At 44.1% G+C, this 22,685-nt stretch overlaps 1 protein-coding gene across 7 annotated transcripts in view; it reads left to right on the top strand.

Moving 5' to 3' along the window:
• The window catches only part of CACNA1E (calcium voltage-gated channel subunit alpha1 E), a 738,678-nt gene that overhangs the window by 699,089 nt on the left and 16,904 nt on the right, over window positions 1-22,685 (top strand). For 5 of the 7 annotated variants that reach the window (XM_063428300.1, XM_063428301.1, XM_063428298.1 and 2 more), the window contains 8 exons: window positions 55-220; window positions 441-568; window positions 2,458-2,554; window positions 3,884-3,989; window positions 4,301-4,408; window positions 20,247-20,347; window positions 21,840-21,946; window positions 22,183-22,282. In XM_063428300.1, coding sequence (XP_063284370.1) covers window positions 55-220; window positions 441-568; window positions 2,458-2,554; window positions 3,884-3,989; window positions 4,301-4,408; window positions 20,247-20,347; window positions 21,840-21,946; window positions 22,183-22,282 — 913 coding nt within the window. Of the gene's footprint in view, window positions 1-54; window positions 221-440; window positions 569-1,016; window positions 1,114-2,457; window positions 2,555-3,883; window positions 3,990-4,300; window positions 4,409-20,246; window positions 20,348-21,839; window positions 21,947-22,182; window positions 22,283-22,685 lie in introns of all 7 variants that reach the window. The other 2 variants (XM_063428305.1, XM_063428299.1) reach the window with 1 other exon arrangement.

The following is a 22,685-nucleotide window of genomic DNA, read 5'->3' as shown; positions in this document are numbered from 1 at the left end:
TCACCCCCGAGAGTGTAATGAATTGAGTACTTTAATAGTATTTTTTATTGGCAGGAGTGCTACCGGTGAGGCATGGCAGGAAATTATGCTGTCATGTCTCGGTGATAAAGGTTGTGAACCAGATACCAGTGCACCCTCTGGACAAAATGATAATGAACGATGTGGGACTGACCTGGCTTATGTCTATTTTGTCTCATTCATCTTCTTCTGTTCCTTCTTGGTAAGTCTTTACTTGTAGAACTACATCTTCCATGGTGTATGAGCAATAAATATTTTCAGCTTAACCTTGTTATCATTCCACATAAATGAATGTGATATATCTATATATTGTTGGATGGATGGACAGACGTACAGAATGACTGAATGTATGTTTTCTGCACTGTTCTAAAAAGTTGTCTGATTGCAGAATTCTTATTGATTTATCTGTCTGCTTTTCATAGATGCTGAACCTCTTTGTTGCAGTCATTATGGATAACTTTGAGTATTTAACAAGAGACTCCTCAATTCTGGGACCTCACCACCTTGATGAATTTGTCCGGATCTGGGCCGAGTATGACAAAGCAGCATGGTAAATTTGTTTTTGTTTTTGCCCTGGGACTGCATGTAGCTTCATAGTTCTCAACATTTGGTGCATACAACTCAAAGGTTGCACCAACAAATAGGTTGCGTCAAACATCGGCGTATCAAAAATATCAAACATCACCACGTTGTTACAAAGGACATGTATATTTTTTGTTAAGTTTCATTTGTAGAAAAAATAGTTGCTGATGAATAGTTGTTATATTTTTTTTATTTTAATTTAGTTACTTTAGTTTTTGTTTCTTACTCTGGCCTCACTACAAGTGGTAGTGCATCCTTAGCCTCTTTTCGAGGCAGATGGGGGTTTTGTGCCATCCCAGGAGCTCTCATGGTGCAGTGACTGAAGTTGTGGGGGATGTTCCTCAATCCATGGAGATATCTCCAGCTTTATGGTTTTGAGCTATGCTCTGATTAACACACATGTGCTTCTCTTCCAGTGGCAGGATTCCCTATAAGGATATGTACAAATTAGTCCGACTCATCTCGCCTCCGCTTGGCCTAGGAGAGAACTGCCCCTACAGGGTGGCATGCAAGGTTTGGTGCCCGGTCTCTCAACTCTTTCCACTCAACAAGGGCACAGCTTACCCCCTTCCTTCCCACCTTACCCTTCACCTAACTTCTCCTTTCCCTCCACCGCTCCACTACTGCACCATGCAAGGGACCTCGGGCTGCTACCTCCCCGTTTGAAGACTGACAGTCACTCCCTAACTTTCCTACTAAATCAGCAGCTGCACCCAAACTAGACCCTGGGCCTCCGTGATATTGTTTAAACCATTGGCAGGGTGGCAGGTGCATAACAACATGGTAGAGAGCAAGAGCTTTTTTTAAATGGGAGGTTACGAGACGCATGGATCACATGATGGAATGATATAATGCTCTGTGATAAGGGTATGTATTCCAGTCCTTCCCCGCAGAGCTCTACTACCCAGTGATAGTCCATTCATGCATATTGCCCTCCCATAGATGCTAAGTTGACTGTTAAATATTGGAGTACATGGATGGAAGTTCAGTTCAATAAATACAGTTCCTATTGAGAATCAGAAGGGCATGCCAGCTTGTGATGGCCTTACTGATGCTCAGAGGGTTAATCTGAAACATCCATGTGCTCCAGAGATCCAGGGTGGCTGGTGTTGGGAGGCAGCTCGTTGAATCTTTAAAAATGCAACACGGCATATCTGGCATGGTGGTGATGAGACATGTGGGGAGAATGCATGACAACCTTCCTTGTATGCAATCCAGAGCATGCTTTGAACTGGGGCATGCTGGGAGCCACATCATACAGCCAGGAGGAAGCATCTGCGCGATCCCTATCCTACAGCCAGTAGACACAGTCACACCCTCTATGTAGATATAAATAGAAAAACAAAATAAAACAAAAAACTCCAAATTAGGAAGGATACACGGCTCCTCCCTAAAAAGCCCCAGCTCAGTAAGGCAAGCAAGTTCACGGTCCAGGAACCATACACCTGCAGTTACCTTCTGAACCCGGAGTCTGGAGACGGGTATCTGGAATACAAACTAAGCATGAGCTATAAATGCGCAAGAAATAGAAGTCCCATTAACAGAAGAGAGGGATTGGGGGTGGGTGAAAATAATGTAATTACAGGCATGAGTGCGTTATCAACCCACGTTATTCTGCTTTTGGGGGGGAGGGGTAAAGGCACTTATTAACCCCTCCCTCTTCTCTTCTGTTTCCCCTCTTCTTTTCCTGTTTCCTTTGTCTTATATTTGTCTGTTTGTTTTCACCTTGTTTGGGTTTTTATTTTTTTGGCTTCCTGGATATGCGGCTTCTCCTCATTACCCCATTCCTTTGCTCGCTCCATCTTTCTCACCTCACTCCCTCCTTTTCCTCTCTGGCTCCCCCCTGTCCATAACCAGTGGCCGTATCCATTATACAGAGATGTATGAAATGCTGACCCTCATGTCACCACCTTTAGGTCTCGGAAAGAGATGTCCCAACAAAGTTGCTTATAAGGTAGAGGTCATCCCTTAATATTGGTTGAGCTCACTATTTGAAGAAATAGAGAAAATATATAAGAAATAGGGATAGGTGCAGTAGCCTGGTATATGGGGCTAGTAAGAAATAACTGTGAAAGACTCATTGGAAAATAAATGTAACACTAAAGTTAGTACAAATGATAGCGGAAGTATACAAGTTGTAAGTTGACATCAAAGTATCAACATTTGAGTCAATGTAGCTGAGTCTCAAAAACAAAAAGGTCCAAGAATATTTCCATCTGATAAATGTTGGCATAAATCTTGGAATTCTATTCTAAACTCACTTTTTTGTGACTAGAATATAACTACTAATTCCATAATATTAAATAAAAACAGCCTTTTTGAAATAGGTAAATACAGTGATAAAGTATGAGAACATATCACAAATCCCTATCATCCGATCTAACAGGGAAGCTGTAATCTGCATTGATTGATTCACAGCAGTGTGAACTGAGCATGTTGCTTGGTTCAAAGCTTTGGGTCAAGGCCAGTTGATGTATAGAAGTGACTGCAAAGTGAATAAGGGGCTTTTTGAACCAACACAGCACAATTCTGGAAAACCCTTAATCCAATTGTAACTACTTCGATATATCATCCCAAAGTTTTGACTTGTTGGCTGCACACTGTCTATTTTACCAATTCTCTAAATTCTGCAGATTAATACTTCCCTTGTGAGTCAGGGAGATCTTTGATGTGCTCTCTTTACAGACCAACCACCAACCACCAACAATATTTGGCTGAACAATATAGAGTTAGCTTTGGAGATTTGGTTAAGAATGCTTGGACAGCTACATGTTGACTAGTTAAGTTCCAGTATAGCTAGAGCTTCCCATGAGATCTACATTTTAACCTAATATTTAGATAATCCTGTGTGATAAAATAAGTTTATTTGGAACATTAGATTGAAACCACATGAATTGCAGTACCCTCTGCAGTGACATTGAGAGTTTTTTGTTACCGTCGACATGAGCTATAAATGATACCTTTGTAAGGAACGAGTGTTGCTGTAGAAGTGCAGGTCACACATATCATTCCTTCAGATTGTCCTCTGCAAACTATGAACTGGGGGGATACCAAGCTACCAGTTCCAATCCCAAATGCTCCCCTTGTGGTTTTCAATCAAATACACAAATAGTGTGGACAAATAGGGTGGAGCTGGGGATCTGGAGGGAAGTTTGGGAGTGATTTTTTCCCATTCCTGTTTTGTGTATGGCATAGTGATATTGTGCATATGTGTGGTTGTTTGCTTTGGGTCCCTGTGTCGATATGTCTTCCCATATATTGGGCACCCAATGTTTTTCTACAGAGACTCGTCCTGATGAACATGCCTGTTACAGAGGAAATGACAGTACATTTCACATCCACTCTAATGGCTCTGATCCGTACTGCACTGGACATCAAAATAGCAAAAGGTAAGCTTTGTGTCTACATCTGTTGCTTCATAGTTTATTTGTATTATTGAAGTTTGGAAGTCTTAGGAATGGATAGTATGTTGAACAGAATGGTTAGATATGATGGTTGAGTTGCATTTCGATTTATTGTGCATTATTACTTTGTTTTCGTTGCTCCAGTTTGGTTCTTTTTCCACAAAAAAGTAAATATAAGTTTTCAAATATCTACAGCTCCACGGACTTGTTACAGACCTTCTAGCCCACCAAAGGCCAATTGATGGAACTTTTTAGCTTAAGTTCAGACATTTATCACATTTTGTGGTTTATTACAGGAGGTGCAGATCGACAGCAACTGGATGCTGAGCTGCAGAGTGAGATACTGGCTATTTGGCCCAACCTCTCCCAGAAGATGTTGGACTTACTTGTACCAATGCCAAAAGGTATGTATGTTAACTGATGTAGAATTCCCAAGCACAGCTCTGAAATATTTTTATAGATTTTTACTATTTACTAAATATGTTTGTCAATCTATAACAAGTAATTTTAGAAGAGAATTTTGAACTTTACATGGTTCCAAAATCCCCTTGATTTCACAATAATGTTAACAGTACCAAAGGGTACAGGTACAGTTTTTTATATAGACAGACAGACAGACAGATAGAAACAAGGAAAGAGAACAAAGACATTTTGAGCTTGATACACAGATGTAATCCATAAAAAAAAAAAAATAGACTTTGCTTAGATATAATGGTTACACTTTAGCATTTTTACTCAAGCATACAGAACTTTAATCTGGAAAGACATGTGACTCATTGCCTAACCTTCGTATTGCACTGGAGGATTTATATAAATAACAATGAACGTGACCGTATGTTGTATAATGTGCAACTATAACGAATGATAATGGTATAGGGATCCATGTATAACAGGGGTGGTGGTGTTGCCAGAACTGTCAGATTGTGAAACTACGTGAGAAAGTTTAGAACAATTCAATTATTATTTAATAATGTCACCACAAATTACACCACCTGCACATATTATGTTATATAGTGACGGCTCACATTTTATATACCTGCACGTCGTTGGACTACATGCTTCATATAGAAATGTTTAGTTACATTATACAACATGCTGTAGAAATGCCCTTAAAACTTTTGAGGACATTGGGCTAATATATGTGTTAAGATGCACAGTACTCGAAGCATCCCTGCAACTTGGTTCTGGGGTTGAAAGTGTGAAAAATCACTATTTGTCTGCACTAGACTGAAAATAATGCTAAAATGTCTTGCTTAACATCACCAACATTTAACTCTGATATCAAAAGCTGCCACCACTAAGACACGTTTTAAGTGGTTCCCTAAGCAAATAAGATTAAAAAAAACCCACAAACACAAGCTAGCAAAATATTGATGTAATGAAAATACTATGAAAGGGGTCTCTTCAAGTCCTGTAATCTCTTACCAGACAAAGGTAGAACTTAATAAATGAATATTTATTATAAAGAAAAATAGTCACATACATAGTGCATACATAAAAAATAGATAACAAACAAATAATGTATGCCAACAAAAGTTAAAAATAAAAAGAAGAAATTAACAGAAAATGCACTTACTTATGTAGATGTTACAGTATCTTCTGTTTGAGGGAACGCGGAAAGAAAAAACTGACATTTCATCCAAATAAATTTTGACTCCCAAAGCAAGCACACTTGCTTATTTTCATTCCAGAGACTTTATACTCTTTGACTCATCTCAGGTTTCCAAGCCAGTCCACAAGGAGGTACGGGGCGGAGAGAAGGAGGTAAAAAGGGAAGACATAAATATGGAAGTCTTGGTTGATTACACATCCCCTCTCACCTTTTGGCAAATTTGAACACCAATCTTTATAGAGGAGTTTATCTTTTTTTCCTTTTCTTTTTTTTTTTTTTTTATTCTTTATTTTTGCAGTGCAAGGTAAAAACAGACACGCTTATGGATACATGACTACAAAGATACTGCACTTTTTTTTGGTTTTTGATAGCATGCAAAGAAGGCACATATAATAGTTAGAGAAAATAATAATAACAGAGTAGGAATGTAAGATATGATAAGCATAGCCAATGACACAGCAGAGTATACTGGGAGTATGGGTTATAATAAGACAAAGAGAATGGGCAGTCCTTTATGAGTAAACGACTATTAGTATGAGTAAACGACGATTCCCCTTTTCTGGGCCAGCAACAGTCACACGTGTAACCACTCAAAATCACAGGAGCCATCCACCACATGGTTTGCCACTCTACCGCAGATCAGCTTTGTGAAAGCAGCGCCCGCTAAGCAAGTTAGAAAAGGTAGCACTTCAGCCACGGCCTCGGAGCAATGCCTGTTGGGATCCCGCGGGCGGCTGTGAGGGGAGGCTGCACTCCGCTCGCAGTACTCACCCTCCAGCCGTCCGCGGTCCCCTCCTCCTCCTGGGCTCGGCGAGCGGCATCCTTCCAGTCTCGGATGACGCCTGCGTCTTCCTCCATGTCCCCCAGCGGCAGCACGCATGACGCTGCACGCTGGGAGACCGCCCTTGACCTGACCCGGCATTAAAGGCACAGTGCCTCAATCACAGTGGGAGGTTTAGATATCTCCCACATGTGATTGTTAATTCTGATTGGAAATTATCCAATCAGAATTAACCTTATGGTTTAAATACTTACCTTTCCTGTTCCTCCCTGCCCTGTTGTGGTCTTTGCTTGCTAAGTATTGCTACTGATCTTGTGTTTCTGGTTACGTACTCTCTGGCTTGTTAATCTGACTTTGTGACGTTCTCCTACCCTTTGACCTCGGCTTGTTTCTCGTTATTCTGTCTTCTGGTCACCCTTACTCGGCTTGTCTCCTGACTATTCTTTGTGTGCTTAGCCGGGCCACTCTAAGGTCCGGTACTGCACCTTTTCTGTGTGTGTGTGTGTGTGTGTGTGTGTTAGCGTGTTAGGTTCCCCGAATCGTGACAATGCCTCTCTGTGGTCGCAGACCGGAAATCACTAGAGCTTGAAGGTAAGGTCGGGTCAGGTCTGGAAGTGCAAGTGGACCAGGACTGGGAGATGTTCGCAATTTAGGCCTCTGTGCCTCTGTCGCATCAGAACATCGTAGGATCTTCCCCGGAGATGCTACTGCAGAGTCACTCCAGCAGTATTCAAGCTGCGTCAAGTCTGTGACGATTTGCTCTAGTTTGCTGTGTGTGTCACTAGGGTAGACAGAGGGGACAAAGTAGGCCTCAGACGTCGCCATCTTGTCCGCTACGGGGCCTTCGGCTCTTAGTGGTGCAGGTGCCCGTGAGGGTAAAACTCCCGGGACTGGGATAACCTCTACCGGTCCAAAGAGGGGGGGCGAGAAGAGGGCAGCAGAAGTAATCACCAGACTTTGCTGGGTACAGGCGAGCGGTCGTCCCTCCTGTACTGAGTCAGCTAGTAGTAGTTGTAACGGATCGCCTGGCACCCCGACTTGGTACCTCCGTTAATGGATGCTCCTAGTGCTTCCTGAGGACTCCAAGCACTCTGGCAGACACCACAATCACCGAATCCGAGAACCTTTAAATTCTCCCAAGCGTATGAATGCTGTAGACCATTGAATAGGAACCATACGAATAGGCTTGTACTCCTAGCAGTCAACTGGAACAGCATACAATAAATCCTTCCCCCAATAATGAGACGACACATCACTTTGAGGGTAAAACAGGAACTCTGGACTGGCTCATCCAGCCTGGCTTTTATTACACTAATCCACATACAGGCCACACCCAGGGGGAGGCATAAAATAACCAATCACATACATGGTTCAGCCCACACATCCCCTCCCCTCAGATAACATTAAACTCAATTATCCGGTACACTTTTTCAGCCAAGTTATGGATGTACCCCAAAACCCGGGGGTACACCTTTAAATCCAGCATCGCTGGATAGCCCTTATTCAGGGGGACAACATATTCAAAATTCAAGTAATTCGGATGAATGGTTCGTGAGATATGGGGTTCCAAAGATTTGACCGACCGCATGGGTAAAGTATCCGAAAACAGTTCCATGCATTTTGGCCCTGCGGTCGGTCACAAACAAGGGAATGAAAACAGGCGAATTGCCTGTGTTATAGAGCCTGGAGAGGGTTTGAATGAATTCCCTTGTTTATGGGGCTCTTTCTACCGAACGGCGGGTCATTCAGTAGTTTCCATACGAATTTCTGGAAGTATGGAGGTCTCAGCGGTGTTTGCCTAGTCAAGTGTCCGATTTTAGTTCCAGACACTCGACGGCAAAACACCGCTGTTCGGTAGTTTAAGATGGCCGCCGCCACGTGTTTGTTTCCCGAATGGCGGCCACCCAGAGGACAAAGACCACACTGCACTGATTGCCAATTACCTGTTTGCAACATTGTTGCAAACGGTAATTGGAGGCACACTCATTCCTGGGTGGTCTGGTTGTTCGGTAGTTTCACTCAATATACTGAATGGAGTGATTCTACCGAACAATCAGAATGCTGCATACAAATCACCCAGGATAAACTTAACACATCTATAAATACATATATAATATTACAGGCATTACACTTGAATATGCTTCACAATCTTAAAGGGACAGTAGTCCCAAAAGTCCCAATATGTCCATAGATGCTGTTAAAAGGGCCAGTAGCAGCAATATACAGTACAATATGCCCCAAATAACCCAGGGGCCATAGTCAGTAGGTAGGAGGCTAGCAAACAGGCTTCTCCAGGGCCCAGTGGCGAGGTTGGTTTCGCCACATTTCTCCCCTTTTCCAAACAGACTAACAGGGTACCTGACCTCTTGCCGGTCAGTGCCCTTGTTAGTCCAGCAGCCCACCCACAAAACAGAAACAGCAGTACAGCCCACCCACAATAAATGGTTACTACACCTGAGTAATGGAAAAACTTGTCCAGGTCCAGGTGCCTCACCCCGGCTGTGTGGGGGACTGGTAGGCTGTTTTGGTGGGTTGCTGAGTGGGCAGAGACCAGCGGTACTCTGCCCTGGTGCCAGCACTACTACAGGAGTAGTCTGGTTGGAGCCTGGTTGCTGGAGACCGACTGTCTCCCCTTTGGCTAAACAGCCCTGTTGTGGGGGGGCAGGACCGACCGTCCCTACCCCCTGTGCTGGAAGTGCAGAGACCACGGTCCCATCTGCACAGGTGTGGGGCTTACAGTCTCCCCCTGGTACATTAAGCTGCCGCTGGGGAGAGGTGGTAACCAGCTCCTCTCCCATTAGAACACTCTGCCCATTGATGATCTGCCGCTGGGGAGAGGTGGTAACAATCTCCTCTCCCATTAGAACACTCTGCCCATTGATGATCTGCCGCTGGGGAGAGGAGGTAACAATCTCCTCTCCCATGCCTACTTTCAGTCTTTGTGGAGGGAGACCGACTGTCTCTCCTCCCAATTCAGTGTCCTGCTGCTGGGGAATAGAGACTGGGCTCTCTATTCCCAAAAAATCACGCTGCTGCTGGGGGGTAGGACCAACTACCTCTGCCCCCTGTAACTCAGCCTTCCGCTGGGGAGGGAGGACGCTGCTCTCCTCTCCCTGCACTTCACACTGCCTTCCCGGCATATCACTCTGCTGCTGGGGGGTAGGACCAACTACCTCTGCCCCCTGTAACTCAGCCTGCCGCTGGGGAATGGAGACTGGGCTCCCAATTCCCAACAAATCACACTGCCGCTGGGGAGGGAGGACGGCCCCTTCAGCTCCCTGTAGCTTGGGCGCAGAGACCACGGTCCCATCTGCGCTGGTGTGGGGCTTACTGTCTCCCCTTGGTGTGCTAAGCTGCTGCTGGGGAGAGGGGGTAACAAACTCCTCTCCCTTACACACTTTCAGCCGCTGGGGAGCAGGGCTGACCCTCTGTACTCCCTGTAGCTTGGGCGCAGAGACCACGGTCCCATCTGCGCTGGTGTGGGGCTTACTGTCTCCCCTTGGTGAGCTGTGCTGCCGCTGGGGAGAGGGAATAACAAACTCCTCTCCCTTACACACCTTCAACCGCTGGGGAGAGGGGATAACAGGCTCCTCTCCCTGCACCGTAGACTGCCGCTGGGGAGCCAGAACGGCACCTTCAGCTCCCTGTAACGCACACTGCCGCTGGGGATCTGGGCCGACTGCCCAGCATCCCTGTAGGGCCGGTAGAGAGACCGCAGTCCCATCTCCACCTGCCATTGGTGGGTCTTCCCAGGACCAATCCGTGAGGCCCCTCAACATTTGTGAGTAAGGGCCACCTGCTTCCCCACCTGGCAACTCTGGTTGCTGCTGGGGATCTGGGCCGGCTGCCCAGCATCCCGGTGGAGTGACCTTGGTCCCATCTCTACCTGCCTGTTGTGGTTCCTCACAGGACCAGTCTATGAGGACCCCCACTTCGGGTTCCTCCCGCCGCCTCAGGGAAAGACGGCTAACCTCCTCGGATGCAGCCTCTACCCGGCTGCTGTAACGCTCCTGCTGCTGAGCATACTTCCTCTCTTTTGACAACCGGAATTCTCGGTCCAGCCTTGTGTTTCGCTCGGCCATGACCTGGTTCCAGATCACCCGGCGTGTCTCCATGGGTATATCATCCCCATACTCAGCCACTCGCTGCCTCACCTCGGCCAGCCAATCATCTCCAGAGCCAGAACCTTCCATACTTGTCTGCTCCCAGGGGCGCTGCACGACTGCTAGCGTTGCCCTCAATTGTAAATCCAAACGCACTGTGTCTCCGAGCTGCTTTACCTCGCACTAGGACGCCATCCCACCGCTTGCCACCAATGTAACGGATCGCCTGGCACCCCGACTTGGTACCTCCGTTAATGGATGCTCCTAGTGCTTCCTGAGGACTCCAAGCACTCTGGCAGACACCACAATCACCGAATCCGAGAACCTTTAAATTCTCCCAAGCGTATGAATGCTGTAGACCATTGAATAGGAACCATACGAATAGGCTTGTACTCCTAGCAGTCAACTGGAACAGCATACAATAAATCCTTCCCCCAATAATGAGACGACACATCACTTTGAGGGTAAAACAGGAACTCTGGACTGGCTCATCCAGCCTGGCTTTTATTACACTAATCCACATACAGGCCACACCCAGGGGGAGGCATAAAATAACCAATCACATACATGGTTCAGCCCACACATCCCCTCCCCTCAGATAACATTAAACTCAATTATCCGGTACACTTTTTCAGCCAAGTTCTGGATGTACCCCAAAACCCGGGGGTACACCTTTAAATCCAGCATCGCTGGATAGCCCTTATTCAGGGGGACAACATATTCAAAATTCAAGTAATTCGGATGAATGGTTCGTGAGATATGGGGTTCCAAAGATTTGACCGACCGCATGGGTAAAGTATCCGAAAACAGTTCCATGCATTTTGGCCCTGCGGTCGGTCACAAACAAGGGAATGAAAACAGGCGAATTGCCTGTGTTATAGAGCCTGGAGAGGGTTTGAATGAATTCCCTTGTTTATGGGGCTCTTTCTACCGAACGGCGGGTCATTCGGTAGTTTCCATACGAATTTCTGGAAGTATGGAGGTCTCAGCGGTGTTTGCCTAGTCAAGTGTCCGATTTTAGTTCCAGACACTCGACGGCAAAACACCGCTGTTCGGTAGTTTAAGATGGCCGCCGCCACGTGTTTGTTTCCCGAATGGCGGCCACCCAGAGGACAAAGACCACACTGCACTGATTGCCAATTACCTGTTTGCAACATTGTTGCAAACGGTAATTGGAGGCACACTCATTCCTGGGTGGTCTGGTTGTTCGGTAGTTTCACTCAATATACTGAATGGAGTGATTCTACCGAACAATCAGAATGCTGCATACAAATCACCCAGGATAAACTTAACACATCTATAAATACATATATAATATTACAGGCATTACACTTGAATATGCTTCACAATCTTAAAGGGACAGTAGTCCCAAAAGTCCCAATATGTCCATAGATGCTGTTAAAAGGGCCAGTAGCAGCAATATACAGTACAATATGCCCCAAATAACCCAGGGGCCATAGTCAGTAGGTAGGAGGCTAGCAAACAGGCTTCTCCAGGGCCCAGTGGCGAGGTTGGTTTCGCCACAGTAGTGCTGCAAGAAGGTGAGATAAGACTGCAGGAGTGGTATCACTGTGTTCACAAGAGGTTCCAAAAACAGGGATGTCTGTAAAAATGGTGTGAAATCAGGTATATTCAGTAAAATGTTGAGAAAACCAGGTCAGTTCAGTGGAGCTGCAGCCCTATGCTTCCTCAGAGCATGGCAGTCAAGCCCCGCCCCTAAACCACGTTTATCTTTGTTATCCACGTGAAACAGAAATAATTTTGGAATAGTCACAATTTATGTGTATTTCATATACATCTTACAAGGCCAGTCTATGATGTAATATAGCGGAGTTCCCCAGTTCCCCCAAATAGTATTAGTAGTTAGTAGTTAATGCTGCCTCATAAGGGTAGGTAGGTGTGACGGAACGCAGGCAATCTCCACCAATCGATGCTCCTAGCGTTGCCGAGGACTCTGAGCACTCCAACCGACACCATCAGCACTGCGGACCCAACTTCCAGCGATGCAGCTGCGCCAGGGTCTCGCCGTCTCTCACCCACCCTGGATCCATGACCAGGATCCAGCTCCCAGTGGGTAAACCTCTCCTAATTTAAGAGAGTGTAGCAGGAACAAATCAAGCTCTTACAAGAGCTTACTCTGGGAAGTAAGTGATTATAGCAATCCCCAGAGTGTAGGTATCCCTTCCCCCAAGAATGAGCCAAGGCTTCAAGAAAGGTGCAAGTAGGTCTGGTTTATTGAGGGCTACCTGCCCTGTATTTATGCAAGTGTCCACCAGGTGGACACTCCCCTAGGGGGCCTGATGGAACAATGGGACACATATTGGATATTAGCCAATCACAGACAATACAAACAAAACACTCCCACAGTGACATCACAATCCCTCCTCTCTATCCTGGAGATAATTGGGAAGTAATCAAATTATCTCCCAGGACAGCGGCAAGACTCCATTAGCCACATGGTTGCAAAAAGACATAAAATGACACAATGTTACAATTACTACATAAAACATATACATGCAACATATCCCCAGATAGCTTAGACCTGAGTGCACATTATTACCGAATGGCGCTCAGATCACATACATACAGTTCAATTGCCATGGAGCCAAAGTCTTTTCCATAGTCTTTTGTTACACAAATAGGCACCATGGCATAGCTATCTTGGGTAGCACTACTCACATACTGAAAGTCAGAAATATGTAGAAATACACAAATAAACCTTTCGGCAGGGGAAAATACAGCTATCAGCACAGGGGCCATAGTTGGAAGGCAGGAGGCCAGCCAGTAGTCCCCTCCAGGCACAAGTGGCGAAGTCACAGTAGGGTAATGCCAGTCTTTTTCTCTTGCAATTCAAAAGAAAAATACAATTTATTGGTGTGGTAAGGACTAATGATAAGTCAGAGTGAGCATTAAGAATATAAACATGTTGCGCCTGTAATGATAATATCAGCAGTTTCCTTTTATTGATGATTAGAGATGCCTCTGAGAGGATGAGTAACTATTCATTTCATTTTGAATGTTCTTGTGAAACCCTTTACACTCCTTTAGAGTGATTGGAGTTCTCAACAGTTTGAGCTTCCCATAGCCCTTGTCATTTGTAAAAGAGAACAGTAATTAGGCCAGGAATGCAAAGCTATCTACAGATATATAATTTCATAGATGTAAGCTCTTCTTTGATAGATGGAAAATGAGCAACTTTGTAGTGCCATTTTGTCTTGTAGGTGATTTGCACAGCCATTTTGTCTTGTAGGTGATTTACAGGGCCGTTTTGTCATGTAGGTGATTTGTAGTGCCATTTTGTCATGTAGGTGGTTTGCAGGACCATTTTGTCTTATAGGTGGTTTGCAGTTCCATTTGTCTTGGCTGTTTCCATTTAGATCAGTGGTAGTCAACCTTTTTTTACCTACCGCCCACTAATGCAACTTTTTGGTTGAAAAAATTTCCTTACCGCCCACCAGTTTTCGCGCAAATGCGGAATATTTTTTAGAAAGGAGGGTGTTTTACAAAAAATAAATGTACGTACATTTATCTTTTTATTTCTACTTAATGCAGGTTTATAAGGTTTTTAACTTTATAAAGTTTAATGAGAAAACAATAAAGTAAATTGAAATTACCTTTACTAGTGATTAATGAGGTTGATGCTGCGAGACTAAATATTTGATTTCTGGTTCGATTTTCGTAAGGAACAAACGAAGGTCTCTTTCAGTGATATTCAGACGACTTCTCTGTTTGCGCATAATATGATTTCTCATATTATCTCTCTATGATTTTTCTTGTGCGTCAGCTCATCTCCTCTCCCTCCTCAATTCCCCTCCCCACCTTTTTTTTCCCCCTTTTTTCTATTTTTTAACCTTCCTTGTAGCAATGCCCAGTAGGAAGGCTGAGCTAGGTAGCCCACTTACTATATAGTCCACTATAACAGACAGACACACGTACAAGACACACACACGACACACATACAGACACACATACAGACACACATACACACACACGACACATACATACACACACGACACATACACACACACACACGACAAATACACACACACATACACACACACACGACACATACACACACACACAACACATACATACACACACACGACACATACATACACACACACGACACATACACACACGACATACATACACACACACACAACACACATACAGATACACATACAGACACAAATACAGACACATAGATACACAAATACAGACACATAGATACACACACACGACACATACATACACACACACACGACACATACATACACGACACATACAGACACACACGACACATACAGACACACACGACACACACACACGACACACATACATACACACACACATACGACACATACATACACACGACACATACAGACACACACGACACATACAGACACACACAACACATACAGACACACACAACACATACAGACACACACGACACACACACACGTACATACACACACGACACATACATACACACACACACACGACACATACATACACACACACACACGACACATACACACACACACACACACATACACACACAAACACACACGACACATACAGACACAAACACACACGACACATACACACACACATACATACACACACATACATACACACATACATACATACACACACACACACATACACATACACAAGACACACACGACACATACAGGAACACAGACAGACACACATACACACAAGACACATACATACAGACACACACAAGACACACATACCAACAGACAGTCACACATACATACACACACACAAGACACACATATATACAGACACACAAGACATACATACAAAGACACACACACACACACACATTATATTTAAGTCACCCTCCTGTTTCCTACCTTTTAGATTCAGGAGGGTGACTTTCCCTGGGGTCCAGTGGTGGCTCAGGTGGATGGGAGTCAGAGTTCCCACTCTGACTCCCTGGTCTTCCTCCCGCGCGGCTCTCAGGGTTAGCTGGGAGGAGTGATGTGCAGTCACTTCCTCCCAGCTCTGCGATGTCATCACAGGGGGCCCGGTCGCGCTGTTAAAGCGCCCAGCGCTGACCGGGCCCCCTTACAATCCACATCCATCGGGTGGCCCTGACAGCATGGGCCACCCGATGGACCCCTCCACATGCGGCCCCGGCGGTTTGCCGCGCGGGCCGGAGCCGCAATTTGTCACGGCGGTACCCAGTCGCAGGGGTACCGCCGGCTCGCACCCGCCCGCCCGTCCGCCAAAACCTGGAAATCCCTACCGCCCACCTGAAATCCTAAAACGCCCACTAGTGGGCGGTAGGGACCAGGTTGACGACCCATGATTTAGATAAATCATAACATAAGGAGTATTAAATGTCCCTGTAATGTGGTTAGTAGTCTGTGTGTGGTTCCTCCAGTGAGTACATCGCTTACTAAAATAAGCAGAGTGAGTATGAAAGATTCTCCTGGCATCTTTGAGTTTCACGGCACAGCGACTGCTTCTGAATATGGAACGGCGAGAATTCTGAGCTGCCTACTTCTTGTAATTCTCTTCACAGTGATTTAAAAACAGCTTGTTCTAACTCAGTGTGAAATTAGCCAGAGCTCTGTTCACCTTTACTCGCTTGCATGCTGAATCAGAGATGCAAGATTTGTGATAAGTCACTTAGGAAGCATAAGACCTAATAAATTAGCTTTGCATGTCATTATCCAGCTCTTATTGTGATTCATTGCAACGACAATTAATGAGAGAATTAAAACTCAATATATAAATCACACTTAAAGACAACACAAGGGGGGCGGGGCCTGACCGCCATGCTGACCGGTCGCAGGCTTGAGGGGCAAAATATCGAAGTTTACCACCTACATCGAAGCCCAGGAGATATCCCATGTGTCCGGGTAGCTGCCGGCGGCACTGCGGTCCCCAAGACCGGAAGTTTCGGAGCCTGTGGGGGCGATACGGGGCTTTGGGTCCTGTGTGGGTGAAGAGCGGGGCGGACGGCCGCCGTCCTGTTGGTGAGCCCGGCTGCCATGTGGCGACCTTGAGACGTGCCTCGCAGGTCCCGATTCTCCCCCCTTGGACCGGGGGGGTTATCCCGGTCCCCACTGGGGAGAATCACAGCCTACCATCGGCCCCTCACCAGGCTTACACTGAGTGGTGCACTATGTGCCTGAGCACCAAAATGGCGCCAATGTGACCAACGCTGACAACTTTGCCTGCCTGCAGACACCTCCGCCCGTGCCCTGAATCAACCTACGGTACCTGACTCACACACAACGGATCCCTGCAGAAGCTCCTGCCCACGAACTCACTGATTACAACTGGCACCCACGGCTGCCTTCCTGGGCACGGAGCCCTCAGAGGTAAACCCTCACACCACAGCCCTACACCTGGACATTTCACCTCCCAGGACTCCCGTTGTTGGCCATAAATCACCAACCGAGGGCGCAAGTACCCATAAAGTGCAGGGGGCGGGCGGCGGGGTAAAATCAAGACCACACACCATGATGCTCTATACTGCTGGAGGGAAACAGGAGCCGACCACAATCAAACGACACGGTAGCTCAGTCTGTAAGCGTACCCCTGGTGACCACAGGCGATGGCCAGACAGCATGCCCTGGCAACCTACTACACCCACTGGACATAATTGAGCTCTGATCGTTTTATTTTGATTTTGGCCTGTTGCCTTATGCTATATTATTTTATTGCACTTCAAATGTTCATGCTAGTTCAGGTGGGGTCAATACTGCAGTGACTTGTTTTATCATATCAGATGTAACCAGCATTGTTGATGATAACCCAGGCTCAATGTACCCCTATATGTCCCTCAGTGTGTTCATTCGATTAGCTTAATCTAAGGGAGAAATAGCCTCAGGGCATGTTACTGGGTCACCGTCCCCAAGCGTAGAGCTCATCTTGTCTCTCATTACCCTCTAAGACATACCTACCAGCGGCATGGGATGGAGGACACGAGTGGAAATTTTAATTAGTTCACATCCTAATTTAGCATCTAGCTTTCAGCGATGCAATGCCACCTTCTACCAAAGATAGCCTGAAAGTGCGTCCCCCCAGTGGTCCTATAATGAGTTGAAGAAAGCTATAAATAATCATTTACAATTGCTATTGAGTCTAGATAGATTAGAATACCCTAAGAACCTACGTTATGATCTAACTCTATAATAGCGATACCAAGCATGTACCTGCTCTTGTCTTTGTAACTTTAAAAAATTGTGCATGTTTTCTCACTGCCTTACTGCTTACAAGCTGTGTATTTTGTCTCCTGTCACAAGCTGTTGGGGCGTGACAAGTTGTATGTAACTATCTGCACTTCAAAAATAAAGAATAAAAAAAAAAAAGACAACACAATGCATATTTGGACTCTATTTTGTTAAAAACAAACAAACATTTTCACTGTCCTGCATGGTTTTTGTGAACTAAAATCTGAAATTTCCTGGTTAATTGCTAATAATTCTAAAGTTAGTGAATAATCCTGATAGTGATTTTATAGTCTTGTACATTCAAATGAAATTAGATTTCTTAACTTAGATTATATCTATAAAGCCATGGTGAGATAATAACTAAGTACATTGCTATCTGGGTGGGTCTTGCTATCTGCATTCCCAAATTATTATTAGAGGATCACTATAGGGTCAGTAACACAAACATGTATTCCTGACCCTATAGTGTTAACACCACCATCTAGCCCCCCTGGGCCCCTCATGCCTCCATAAATATAGTAAAAATCTTACTGTATTCAAGCCTGAAGCTGTAAATCTGCATGCTGTTAGACTCTGAAACACAAGCAGTCTGCTGACATGTGGTAGCCTGATCCAATTACAGTGCTTCCCCATAGAATTGGCTGAGACTGACAAAGAGGCAGATCAGGGGCAGAGCCAGCATGATTCAAACACAGCCCTGGCCAATCAGCTTCTCCTTATAGAGATGAATTGAATCAATGAATCTCTACGAGGAAAGTTCAGTGTCTGCATGCAGAGGGTGGAGATACTGAATCACAGGATGCTGTGCACAGTGCGGCCCTGTGCTCTGCTGACAGCAGACCTGAGTGGATGGAGGCATATTATGCCTCCATCAACTCCGAAGTCCCTCTGGTTCACTCTGAGTGACTGCAACTGGAGGTGTTCCTAGATTTCAATGTAAACACTGTACATGAGAAAGGCTGCAGGGAGCTATAGTTCTCACCTGAACAACCTCATTAAGCTGAAGTTGTTCAGGTGACTATAGTGTCCCTTTAACTAATGCTTTAGTTAATGTTCCTGTCCTTAAGAGTGTTGGCCTCCCCCTTCCCCTTCCCCCCAAACCCGCCATAAAAATAGAATTTTACTTACCTTCTTCTGCGTGAGGCTCCCTCGGCACTGCTTACACCTTCTCCTTCCTCTGCGTTATCAAGGAACCCGATACGCATGTAGGGCAACCACCGCTTGTGCATTACATTTTCCCATTGGAAAACACAGTTAAACCTTCTGGACAACAGCATCCATTGAGAAGAAGTGGCCTAAGTGACTTTAACGATCTAAAAATGCTTAAAGAAAAGGGTTAGCCAAAGCACCAACAAGAACAAAAGTTTTATGAGAAGATGTCCACTCATACTCAGGAACACATACTCTACTCAGGAACATACATTTTATCTTACTTATCACATGTCAGACTGAAACCACCAATAAGCAGTCAAGGACCAATTTAGCATGCTACTAGTGACTCATGACATTCTTTACAGAAGTGGTGTCCACAAGTCATAGCCTTTGCTGTTGCAGACTTCAACTCCCATGATGCCAGGGTTAAAGTTAGCAAAGCCTTTCAGGAGTTGTGACTCTTTTAACAGCAGGGATTTACCTTTTAGCCACCCCTGCTTTATACGCTTTCTTGAGCCTTGTCAAGGAGCTATGGCTGGACGTCACTATGCATCATTGGAAAAGGTACTTAGACAAAGTTTTGAAGGACGTCTTGGCCTCTGTCATTGTGGGCTTCTAATCCTGGCTTATGAACCGATTTTTTTTAATTCCAAAATATCCTGAAACAAATTGCTACACAGAGAATACGAGCATTGGTTCCACATCTAAATCCAAAATATAGTTGATTTGTACTGTGCAGGGTCACCATTTGCATGGAATATTTCACAGCCATTACGCTTACATTTTCTGGTACCATTGTTTTGCGCCTATAATTATTTGATGAATAAAACAGATTTTCAATGTATAGCACATGCGACCAAAATGAAAATGCCCATGCAAATTTTGCAAATGATGTCACATGCTTTCAAATTCTTCAACAGTATAACACTTAGAGTGAGATTTCATAGGCAGTAACTTTTGTCAAGTGTCACACATTGAAACAGAGTGTGACATACTCTTGCTAATTCTAGGTCGTAATAACCTTGATTTTCCTGTAATTCAAGTCTGCTTGAAAAAATCAAAACAGAAAAACATCATGTATGGTATTCATTTCATGTCTTTACAATGGATGCTTAATTATTCGATTCTTTCATCTATTTATAAAAAATATCTTGTTATATTAAACAGTGTAACAGCTTGTATTTATACCAGCTGAGATATTATGTTGCATACATTTCTCTTTATGCACTAAACAGTATGAACAGCAATAAATATCATGACTTGAATGGGTTAATTGATTGATGTTGATTAGGAAATCCGAGTAGGGTCTTGTTTTTAGGTTGGTTCCTACCTACTCTATTGAGTTCTTCTAAACGAGTATCTACATTCTATTCTCAGCCTCCGATCTGACTGTTGGAAAGATTTATGCTGCTATGATGATCATGGACTATTATAAGCAGAGCAAAGCCAAGAAGCAGAGAAAACAGCTGGAAGAACAGGTGAGAATTAGTTTATTACTCGGCATGGCCTTGAGGTAAGCCTGTCCACCAGGATGGAAGAAAGAAGGCAATATGTCAATTTAATACATGGGTGGTGTCTTCCTCTCCATGAACCATATGGCGACTGGGAGCAGAAATTATAATTTTGTGGTAAAGGAAATCTTTGTGTTTTGTGTTTGTTGTTTTTGTAAATAAAATTAGACTTTTAAATACAATGAAGTAACATATGGGAAGACAAAGAAACAAACGGGGAAAAAATGAAAGAAGAATTTGCCTTATGTTTTTAATAGATTTCTGTGTTATCATCTTACTTTTGTCTCTCCTGGCAACCTTACCTACTAGGAGGTGTGTCAGCACTGTATGTGGATACATTAGAATTCAGAGTAGGCATTTGGAAGATCCCTTGAGGCAGCTAATGTCATCAGAGTCTACAATGCATGGCTGTTTAACGCGGGAGATGCCCTTATTTTAGAACAAGGATAGGCAATCTTCGGCACTGCAGATGTTTTGGACTACACCTGCCATGATGCTTTGCCAGCATTATAGCTGTAAGAGCATTGTGGGAGATGTAGTCCACAACATCTGGAGTGCCGAAGGTTGCCTACCCCTGTTTTAGAACTTGCTCAATAATGACTAAAATCAAACAATGCTAGGTTTGTTCAGCCATCCATAGCTTAGGAAGAGTTATGTGGGAATGAAGGTTTACTGATGTCTAATAGGAAATTTTATAACTGGCAGAAAATTAGAAGATGACAAGTCTGCTTTAAACCTGTTTTCATCACTCGTGAAAAATGGCAGTCAAAAGCAAATCATGTATGAAGGGTCATTATGATACATTATGCAAACTAAAATTTTTATTTTTATTCTTGAAGATTGAATTAAAAAATGTTGCCACAACTACAGAACTTGTTAAACAGCAGCTATACTACCCATTAGTCTAAAGTAGGGACGGGGGAACCTTTGGCCTTCCAGATGTTGTGGACTACATCTCCCTTGATGCTTTGCCATAGTTATGGCTGTCAACGCATTATGGGAGATGTAGTCCAAAACATCTGGAGGTCCAAAGGTTCCCTATTCCTGGTCTAAAGGATGTATTGGCAGGTATTAAAAAGATTTGAAAGTATGTATCGGTAGCTAGCCAGAAAATATCAGTAAAACAAACTTTTTTAGGAATTCATTGGTATATAAATTTTTGTTGATCAGTACAGAACATACCTCCAGTAGTTTTAAAAGAGCCAATCAAATAAAAAAATATACAAAAAGATGTATCTTTTGAATCATATGTTTAAAGGGAGAAATCTGTAGTAGTATTTGTATTTTTATATTTGTATCTTTGCTGTTCTGATTCATTTATTTTTTTCCCCCTGTAATGCCAGTAAAATGACCAGGTTTAGGTAAACTTCATAACATGTGTTTCATTTTTTACTGTATAATTGTAACATGTGTAGCAAGCTTTTCCTGCACAGTCACATCATTTTCCCTTTTGATGCAGAAAAATGCACCAATGTTTCAGAGAATGGAAGCTTCGTCCTTGCCAGAGGAGATCTTATCCAATGCCAAAGCTCTGCCATACCTGCAGCAGGATACCTTGTCAGCCTTGTGAGTTCTAATGATGCTAAACACCAGAAAGCAGTAAATCCACTCAATGTCCTACAGCTATTTTAGACTCCAAGCCTGAGTCAGCTGTTTGTGGATGACCAGAACTGAATTTCAACAGTAGCTGGCAGACAGGACATGGCGTAATACAGTGGAAAGACCAGTCCTAAAATAATTATTACATTGTAATGACAGAATTATCCAAGCTTCTTCACCTTTTTTATGTTATGTGTTTTCAGGGGTGGTTTCCCTTCGCTGAGTCCCCTGTCCCCAGAGGAGATATTCCAACCACCGTGCATTGACAGGGACGATGAGGAGTTTGAAGAGCAGCTGTCTCTGGTAAACACTGAGATTTTATACAAAGCAGTCACTTTATTAACTCTAAAACCTCACCGTGCCTCCTCCTGTAATGTGTGTCTGTGTGCATCACTTCTTACTCTGTGAGTGGATATGTCCACCTGTATGTTAGCTGTATACGATAAGTGTCTATGCCACTGAGATGGGTATATCAGAGCTCTGTATTGTATTAGAACCATTGTCCTATGCTTTAATTAGGGATGGCAAAACTTTTCTGCTTGGTGTCAAAAAATATCTCAAAGAACCTTGTTTGGCTTCTGCAAACAGATTCTATTTATCGTTTTCCATCATGATATACACGTTCACACAATGTAAGGATTAGCCCTTCGAGTGCCGTATGCATGCTCTGAACATTGCACAGTGGTGCAGCAGTGGACACAATTAT

The sequence above is a fragment of the Pelobates fuscus genome, chromosome 7 (genome assembly GCF_036172605.1).
Source record: "Pelobates fuscus isolate aPelFus1 chromosome 7, aPelFus1.pri, whole genome shotgun sequence".
Lineage (NCBI taxonomy): Eukaryota > Metazoa > Chordata > Amphibia > Anura > Pelobatidae > Pelobates > Pelobates fuscus.
Note: the sequence above shows the minus strand (reverse complement) of the source record. Positions and strands in the feature narration are given on the sequence as shown.